The sequence below is a fragment of the Acanthisitta chloris genome, unplaced genomic scaffold (assembly GCF_000695815.1).
Source record: "Acanthisitta chloris isolate BGI_N310 unplaced genomic scaffold, ASM69581v1 scaffold33791, whole genome shotgun sequence".
NCBI lineage: Eukaryota > Metazoa > Chordata > Aves > Passeriformes > Acanthisittidae > Acanthisitta > Acanthisitta chloris.
The window spans coordinates 44,544-54,446 of record NW_008657111.1 but is presented as its reverse complement, the minus strand read 5'-3'; the positions used below and the strand labels follow the sequence as shown (position 1 = coordinate 54,446).

At 39.6% G+C, this 9,903-nt stretch overlaps 1 protein-coding gene across 1 annotated transcript in view; it reads left to right on the top strand.

The window, feature by feature from the left end:
- The first annotated feature begins 261 nt into the window (after positions 1–261).
- Positions 262–9,903, top strand: part of PPFIA1 (protein tyrosine phosphatase, receptor type, f polypeptide (PTPRF), interacting protein (liprin), alpha 1) — a 51,580-nt gene continuing 41,938 nt past the window's right edge. The window contains exons 1-2 of the mRNA XM_009084593.1: positions 262–766; positions 1,810–2,073. Coding sequence (XP_009082841.1) covers positions 1,810–2,073 — 264 coding nt within the window. The 5' untranslated portion in view covers positions 262–766. The remainder of the gene's footprint in view (positions 767–1,809; positions 2,074–9,903) is intronic.

Below are 9,903 nucleotides of genomic sequence, written 5' to 3'. Positions count from 1 at the left end.
CCCGTCCCGCCCGGGCCTTGCTCCCCCGCCCGGGCCCCCTCGGGCCGTTCTTCCTTCCCCGCGCTCTCGGCTGGGTGTCTCGGATTGGGAGCATCGTCCGTGGGACCGAGCGGGTGGAGGACCAGCGCGGAGGAAACAACAGGTCTCTCCGTTCTCGCCTTCTGAAGCCACAGCAGCGCCTTGCTCTTGGGATTATAAATGTTTGAACTAAGATCCAGGAAACTGGAAGGAGAGCCTCCCGTAGGAATTAACAGAAGAGAAAAAAGGGGAGGCTTTTCCAAATCCTTCCCAAGAAAGCTCGTGCTGTTTCCCCGTGCTGTCCGTACTCTGTTTAATAATGCGATTGTGACCTGAGCTGAATTCGTGAGCGATGAACTGTTGAGGCTGTTGCACCGCTGCATCGGACTACGGTTTTGTTTTTTTCCTCGGCACATGATTCCTCCATCCCAGCTGTTGCAGGACCTATGGGCCAGTAAGAGAGGGATGGGAAGCTGAGACAGTTTATTTTCACATTCTTCTGTTCCGGGGACTTGGCAAGTTACCTGAAGCTGCTGCTTTTTACTGGATCTGCTCTTCCCCCGGCAGGTTTATTTGTTTTCATGTGCACGGGGTGTTTCCATTAAATAGACATTGGGCTGGAGCTGGATGGATGCTTTGCAATCCAGAAGGGTTTGGGGGATAACAGAAAACTGCTAAAACAGAGAAGAACTGGTACTGCAGGAAGCCTGGGGCCTGTCTTCCAAGCCTTTTTGTTTTATTGAGCAAGGTAAATAACGCAGTGGTGAAAACACACGGCTTGTCATAGTCATGCAGGAAAGTGTTACAAAGCACTTCAGACTGTTCCAAGTCCTTCAAGGGTCTGGAGGACCCACAGTTAGAATAAGTTTAATTGGTCTTTAAAACATTCAGATATGAGTATGAAATTTAAGGCTGAGAACAAACTTAGTGGTACCTGAGAGGCTGAGAACTATTTTTTGTGACTTGCTTTAGGTTCCTGTAGGTTTGGGATGTTGAGAGAGGCTGTCTGAAGAACTTTAGAAGCCTTAGTGGTTCAGTGAGAGTGTGCAGTCATTCTATTAGTGGGTTTTTCCATGCTTCTTTAGAACTTGATGCCTTAGCTCTGGTAAGGATCTGTTAAGGTCTCTTAAATGCCCTTCCAGTTTACCAGTAGGGCTTACATTTGCATTAACTGCATTCATGCTGTGCCTTTAGTTATTTTTGCTTCCCTTTACTTTTGTTGTCCACGTTGACAGCTGCTGCTATTTGATAATGAATTATGGTTATCTCCTGCATTGGAGTCTTGGTATTTACCACTCATTTACATGCATCACTTTTACCATAAACTTTCTACAGCCAAAGTATTCAAAGTACTGTTTTAGATACGGTCTGTATACATTTGAAGCATTGGAAGAAGCAGATAATGATTCTGAAAATGTGCAGTGTGATCAGTTGCTGGGGTAAGTGTGTATTTTTTTGGGGCAGGCTGCATGCCTTGCCTTTGTTTTTTTAACGATCTCAGTAGCAGTTTACTCTTCACAGAAATATAAATTAAATCAGGGTTTGAAATGCAGCTGTAAAAATCTGGTTTTGCAAGAAGTCACGAGATTCTCATTATGAAGTGATGCCTTGATTACACTGTGTTCTCTCACAGTCTTAATGAAATAGTGGCAAACACTGAGGTGTTGGCAACCTTCACTGATGCTATCGTGGGGAAAAGCTAAGTGGGTATTGTGGGCAGTGCTCAAAGTTCCTGTTTAGATTTGTTTGACTTCAATTTATGGTCTTTGTTTTGTCTCCTTTTGTTTCAAGATGATGTGTGAGGTGATGCCAACCATCAGTGAGGCCGAGATTCCCGCTGGGGGAAATGGAGGCCATGGTTCAGGTTCCCCATTACAGTCAGATGCTGATTCCCACTTTGAGCAGTTAATGGTGTCCATGTTGGAAGAAAGGGATCGTCTGCTGGAAACACTCAGAGAGACTCAGGAGACACTAGCCTTGACCCAGGGCAAGCTGCATGAAGTTGGTCATGAGAGAGATTCCTTGCAGAGACAGCTCAATACTGCACTTCCACAGGTATGGACATCTTGGGAGGAAGGTATCTTTCAATGCTTCTTGCATTCTTTGTGGTATTTTGTTGGCTTTTTGTATTTTTAATGAAGAGTCAAGTTATGTTGGGGAAGATACATTTGGCTTAGGACTTTCTTGAGGTATCTGTTGGTGATTGCTGACTTTGAAAAAGATACAAGGCAAGGCAAGCAGAGAATAGCAGCTCTTTCCCAGTTTCTGGAATATTTGGCTTAGCAGGAGTGTGAAATCATGTCTATATCCTTTTGTTTAATAGAACTTAATGGACTTTGTTTTGTCACTGGTACCTTTTGAATGTTGTTCATTCATATGCTTAAGAATTAATGCCTGGTCTGGTGGAAGGTGTCCCTGCCCGTGGCAGAGAGTTGGAACTGGATGGTCTATAAGGTCCTTGCAACCCAAACCAGTCTGTGATTCTATGAATTACACACAGACCATTCTGATACCGTTAGGGACTTGGATTCAAAAACTTGCCAAGTTGCAGACTGCTACCTTGTGAATACCTGCTGAGTTGTCATGGCAATGCAGAAGTCTGGATGTGTTGCTTAACCCATTTAGTTCCTTCTGGAAAGTTTGGATTTGGGTCTCTCTCCTTGGCCCTGCCAGGAGTTCCTCATTACTGACTCGTGGGAGGTGCAGTGTGCCAGCACATGGCCTGTAGGGCTAAGTTTGTTATGTAAGGAACTTAGGAAAGGTGATTGGAGTCTACAGAACTTGTTGGGTTTTAGCCATTCTAGTTAAAAGTAATACAACTGAACTTTGAACATGCTGAGAATCATTTGGTTTTGTAGGCAAAGCAGAGGCTGCTGTTGGTTAACTGTTGATAGCCTTGTGCTTTCTAGCATGTTGGTGGTTGTCCCATGTGTGTCACAAAACGTTACACTTGCATACCTTATTCCAAGATTGCTTGTTGTTTTTACAAATGTTTACCTATCCTTAAATATTGTCCTTAATGTTTATACCCCTTAAACCTGTAGTTTTAAACCCTCTGTTTCACTGCTCCCATTATAATGTAATCACTGGGTGACTCTTGGTATGGTAATTGGTACTGGCAGTTACTAAGGGATAGAAACTGAAAAGTTACACATGTTAATCTAGTTCTGTTACAATGGTGTGATGGAAATCAGAAAGGAGAAGTTTGCAACCTTTGCTGTTCCCTGTGTTAAGTCATGTGCTGCAGGCAAAAATCATTCTTTGTTTTTCTGTTGGAATAATTGTGGCTTCCCTTCAGCCTCTGTGTCAGGTCTGCTGCATTAATGGATGCCATTAACCAGTTGTGTGACCTGTAAACTCTTAGACTTGAATGTGTGGCTGAGTAGAATCACCCAAGCTCTAATCTGTGTTGTTCCTCTTTTTCCTTTTCAGTTCTCAGCTCTCCTTCCTAAATCTAGTAAGCTCCTTATGTGTAAACACTTCTTTCTAAACATTTCTCAGAGATTAATAAACAGTTCCCATTTTCAAGAGTGCCATAATTGCATGGCTTCATGTGAAATCTGTAGGAAAAGGAAGTCAGTCGAGGGAGAAATTTTGCTCAGTTTTATATAAACATACAGCAGTGTATGGATTTTTGTAGATTGAATTTGTTGACAACTATGTTCTATTTTTTCAGGAAAGAAGGGATAGTAGTGGACATTGTAACAAAATATTTATCATAGTTGTTTTTGATTTAGTAAATCTGTGAACATCAATTTAACTAGTTGAACAAGACCAGTATAATTGCATGAGTTACTAAATCACTATGTAACCAAAGTAGCATTTCTCCCCTAGACTTGTAGCTTGTAAGAAGTCTTTGTAGCTGATTTTAAAGTACTTTATCTTAGGAGTATTGAATTGAGTTGTTTTTATGTACACTGTTCCTGTTTTGTGTATTAAGCTGGATCAGCCAACTTCAGACCATTCTCATACTGATGGAAAGTCCTTGTATAAGAGTAGGAATGCCAGATTGATTGCCTCTATACCAACTTCTCTGCTTGTAGTATGAAGACAATTTCTGATGGCATCCTGTACTTAATTCCTGACATGCACTGTGTTTCTGTGTATAAGAAGCTCCTACTGGTTTGTATATAGTTAGTTACAAAATGGCAAACTAGTACTTGGGTATTTGAACATCTTGTGGCTTAGGAAAGTAAATGCGTTTTCTGAAGGCTCAGAGGAGCAAACTTTTCTAGTACACTTAGTGTGGTGATCACCTAGGAATTGAAGGCATCAGACTTAGCTCACATAAACCTGAGACAGCTATTTAGAGTAAGACAACTTTTATTGGGGTTGTCTAATTCACTGGGAGAAAAGTCTTTTAATCTTGGATCCATGTGCTTTATCTGTTACATTTACATGAAGCAAAACTGACTTGGAGGTGTTTTTTTTTTGTATGGACAGCTGGAAATGAAATACATCACCACTGCCTTGATAAAATAACTGGATTCTTGGCAATGCTTTTTGTTTTCTGGGAGTTACCTTCTATTACACATTACCCTAGTCAAACTGTACTCTGACCTTGGAAGATCAACTTGATGAAATCAAATTGCTGTGCAAGAACTTAATTTTATTCTTTCTAGAATTTTTCACTGAAAAAAAAAAGGAAAATAAACTTTTTACTTTGAGAGCTTACGGAACTTTTAATGTAAACACAATCAGTTATGATTCTAATTATGATCTTGGTGGATTTAATTAGGCCCTTTATTTGCCTTCTAGAGTGTATGCTACAAAATTGAAGGCTTATGTGCTTAAAATTTATAAGTTAATCTGTGAAACATACAGGATGCTAGTGGATTCCAAAGCTAAATTTTGAACTTTAAGTGTGAGTCCTCAGCAGATAATCTTTAGTTGCTTTCTATGCACAGTATTTCATCACTGCTGCACACTTCTGTTTAAGATAGTGTGTGTTAGTTTATATTTGTATTCAGTTAAATTCAGCTGTGTCTCCATAGAAGGATCTTCCTTCAAACATCTCAGAAATGCTGTTCAATACCTCACACGTAAGACACGTCAAAACACTCGATCCCAAGACTGCCCTGGTATTGTTTTGTAATGATGGACTTAAGGATTTAGTTGCCATTCTAATAATTGTGGTATTTGGATTTCCTCCCGACAAGTTTGAAGTCATACAGGATGTCATAGATGTAGAAATGAGGTTTTGAATTGTACACAATATGAAGAACACAGTTGCAGAAAGTATATTAAGCAAAGGCTTTGCCAGACTCTGCAGCAGCTGAAATTTCCTCAGCATTTGAAGTGCAGTTCACTCCATTTACAGTACTCACAGCTGTTCAGCCTTGAGGTGCCACAGTTTATGCTTCTGACTCTAACCAGAGCTGGTACTGACTTCTAACAGCAGATGTTAATCTCAGCAGAGCACTCTGTGTCCAGAAATGGTAGAGATGCAGGAGAATTTCAGATGTGCAAATGTATGGCAAAGCAGACATATCCTCCACTTCTCTCACCTTGTTCTGACAGCAGAGATGAACATGACTCCTCCCATTGCATTTTGAGATGTGTCTTTTTAGTCTTGTCGACTTTCAGTTGCTAAATCTCACTTGGCTCTTCCTGTTACTAAATTACTGAATAGTTAGGCTTTACACTATTTTAAGTCAGATGGAGATGGAGTTAGTGGTCAGAATTCTTCACCGACTCTATCAATTGTATTAATACTTAACTTCCCTAGCATTTCTTTCTTTGCAAGGTACAAAACCAGATAACTTTTGCCCAAAGCCTTCAGAACATGAAATTACCTGAAAGTCTATGATTGGACAAAAAGAGGAGTAGCTACACTTAAACAATATAAGGGAATACATTGAGGACCAAGTCTCTAGCACTGCTCCTGACTTCTTAGTTTCCATTTAAATATGCCTGGGTTTGTTTATTGGAACATCCCACCCCTACCCAGCAGACATCTGTCTGCCTATTGTTAGCAACTTGCTGTTTATATTGCTCTTTTAATTTAGGTTTTCTTGATTATAAATAGACCTTCTAGCTAGCTTAAATTTGGAATTAATTTTGTTTTCTTGTGTTTGAGGATGAATTTTAATGCTGTTATTGTGTCCCATCATAAGAGATTTTATGAAGCATGAAACTATTGATTTTATTTTCCGTAGCTTATTTGTAGGGACAATGTTGTGGTGACTACACAGAAATGCTTTTTATTTGTTTTTAATAGTGGATGAGGCCCTGAAAGATGAGCTAGTGATTATTTTTCCCTACTGTTCTGCTTCTATGTGCAAATGTCTGGCAATGTGTTTATTAATGTTTGGTGTGCTGGAGTCTAACTCAGAACTGCATAATATGCTTCACACTCTTACTTTGGAGGGTTTTGTTTAGTTTTTTGTGGTTGGTTTTTTTTTTTTTAAGTTTTTCTGCTTTAAAGGAATATGGCAGAGGTCTTCATCTAAGCTGCTTTTGGCAATTTAGACAGCTTAAGTAACTTTGAGTCTGTTAGGCTGACTGGTACCTATTGACATATATTAGAAAATACTTAGCATAATCTCTTGTGTATATACAAGCTACAAATACTGAGCAGGGATAGATTTGTGTTGTGTGTGTCAGGTAATGTGGGTGTTCAAAACTTTCCAAGTGTATTTTTTTTTTTTTGTAAGCCTCCCTGTGGATTCCCCAAGTGTCAATGTATGGCAGTTCTTGCCAGGAAAAATGTTTTCACATTCTCTGGGCTGAAAGAAGGATTAGTATTTTGCTGCTGAATGTAGTGAGGATTTTATTCAACTTGCCTTTCTCACAGAGGCACAGGGAAATAGTGTTCCCACATTTTGTAAACTCCAGATGATTGTATAGTGAGCTGAATACTTATCTGTAGGTCACTTGAGGAGATTGTTCTCCTCTTTGGGATGTTTAGAACTGGAGTAGTGTGACAGCAATATTTGTTAAAGGTAATGCCCACTTTCACTCTGATGTGTTGTTTTCCTTGAAGTTCTCTATAAGCTGATGTAAATAGATAGTGAATAGGGTTTTGCCTATGACCTTTATCTATTTCAGACTTTACCTTTGGTTTCGTATAAGCTCTACTGAAAATCAGCTCCTTTCCTCCTGCTTGGCCTGACAAGGCTCTGTGGCCTGTGCCTGCAGTGGCTGGAACTGCAAGGTTTTTAAAAAGAGAAGCTTTGTTGCTTAATCTTCTGCTGTTCCACAGTGGCTAGCCTTGATCTTTGCTCATGGGTTTCTGTTCTACTCAGGTAATGGGTTTTGAGGATGGTAGTGAAAATATTAATGGATTGGTTGGATCTGAAATATGCTGTGACTATTGATGGATACATATGATTAACAGCAGTCAACATATCTTTTTCTGTAGTTCATCTATCTTATAGTTATGCTTTCAGAAAGATAAATATCTAGTATTTTGTTTCAGAACTTCTATGAGGTGCACCAAGATTCATGAGGCAAGTGCAGAAGATTCAGGGCCAGGCTGGATGGGGCTCAGAGCAGTCTGGGCTAGTGAGAGATGTCCCTGCCCATGGCAAGTTGGAACTAGATGATCTTTCCAACCCAGACCACTCTAGGATTCTGTGATTCCTTAATGAAAAGATCATTACACTACCTTTATTGAGAATAGTCAGATATCTTCAGGATGAATTTTAAGCAAGAACCCTCAGGTGCTTAAAGGACTATGTGGAAAAAAGCTTGAAAAATTTGCTATATGTGCCCTTTGAGTTTTCTGAAAGAGCAAATATAACTTCTACTTAGAAAATAACTGGTTTTTGTTTGTTGTGATAGGAAATTAGGCAGATCTTGATGTATATTTTGACTTTAATTTTTAAATTATTTTTCTTGTTTGTTTTTCCTCTCTGTAGAACAGTTGTCTCTAGTTGGGTGCTCTGAGCTGTGCTGTGTTGTGCCTTACTCCCATTGCTGGTACATGGTAGAGTACGTAGTAGATTTTGGTATCTAATGGTATAGAAATATTCTGAAGCACAGGGGTTGCCTTTTTTAATCCTACCTCCCATATAAATGCATATAAAATTTGGTTCTATATACTTTTTGTGCAGGGGAACATTGTTTTTTAGATGCATATTTACCTATATAAAATTGAGACTGACTTGAGGTACAGTTGAAAGATCTAACTCTGAATGTTCATGTAAAGACACTGCTTTGCAGTTGAAGAAGTTTAGTAAACATTGCCTTCACGACACCGACAGTTTCCTGTACTGAGAAATGCAGTTTATTTTGAATTGAGAAGGAATTTTGGCCACCAAAATCCTTAGTGTATTAACTAAAACTTTCATGTGGAGAGGGCTCACTCCAAGAGTTCTGTGGTACTAGAAGTTCTTCAGCTAATCCAATTACAGATGCAAAGGATGACTGTGACCTGAGAAACCAAGGTTAGAAGAGCAGAGCAGGTGTGGAGGACAATATTGGATGTGTGGGTGAATCTAGTGGGTCCTAATTTCAGATTATCCCTTCAAAGCTCTTATTTGCTGTATTACCTTTGGGTGAATGCCTAAAACTTGGGTTTGGATTGTTTCAGGGATGCCTTGGGATACCATTGTGAATCTTTTATTCCTGAGTAGTCTGATTTTTCATACAGTATTATCACCTTTTCGTAGTTCATGGGAAAAGGCTTGGAAGGTCATAACATTCCTTTAGCTTTATGTTGCAGGTGCATCCAGTAATTTCTTTCTTTTAGAACATGCAGTTTGAGTTTTCAGAATGTCTTGTGAGGGTGTGGCTCAACACTATTATCTTCCAAAAGCCCAGTCTTTGTTTCAAGAAGTCTGGAATTATTTTGCTTCATGTAAAGTGAAAATGAAGCAGATATTTAGGATTTTACCTCTTACTGCTTGCCCATGAAGGAAAGAAGTTGTCCTTCTCCCCTCTTGGTCTCATTGATGCTGATGGTGACATTGGTGTCACTCTGCTCCTCTCTGGGAGCTGTAGTCTGTGCAAGCTGCATAACTTTCCTGTATTTTGTGCAATGGTCACAAAAGATTGTCCTGGGAGGCAGTAGTGGAGAAATGGGCCAGGGATGTCTTTTGTCTCGACTGAGTAGGAAACTGCAGGTTTTCCTTTTGCATCATCTTTCCCTTGCTTGTAGCCCAGTATGGAATAGGAGCTTCATCCCCTCCTCAAAGCAGGTTCCTCACCAATCCTCCTTTCACTTCACTATCTGTTTCTGGTAACACCTTATTAACAGACAGTCCTTGTCTTTTTATTTATTTATTTTATATTTCTTCTCTGCATTTTTGTGTTACTGATCCCCCTGGTTTTCTTCTGTGATGCAACACGCTTTCTGGGTTCAGATACTTACCAAGTTTGGATCATTATGGGTATCTCTTGTGGCAGACAAAACGATTACTTTGAAATTAAACTTCCCCATGAAACAGCTCTTTGCTTGATCTGCATTGCTGAATTAAGTTTTCTGGGTTTTTTCTGTGTTTCAGTACTAAACTTGTCTGTTGTAAGACCTGAGACTGTGCTGTTTTTGCACGGACTTTGGAGTTGCTTGTCTGTGTAAAAATTAAGCAACTTTTCCATGGAATGATCCAGTAGCATTTATCAGAGTACTACAAGTTTGGATATATTTAGCTTCAGTAAATTCACTTAGCATGTGAACTGGGGGCATAGAGTACAAAGAAATAGAAGAAGAAAATGTATGTTGTAAGACCTGAGACTGTGCTGTTTTTGCACGGACTTTGGAGTTGCTTGTCTGTGTAAAAATTAAGCAACTTTTCCATGGAATGATCCAGTAGCATTTATCAGAGTACTACAAGTTTGGATATATTTAGCTTCAGTAAATTCACTTAGCATGTGAACTGGGGGCATAGAGTACAAAGAAATAGAAGAAGAAAATGTAAAGAGCTTGTAAGTTTCCTGCTG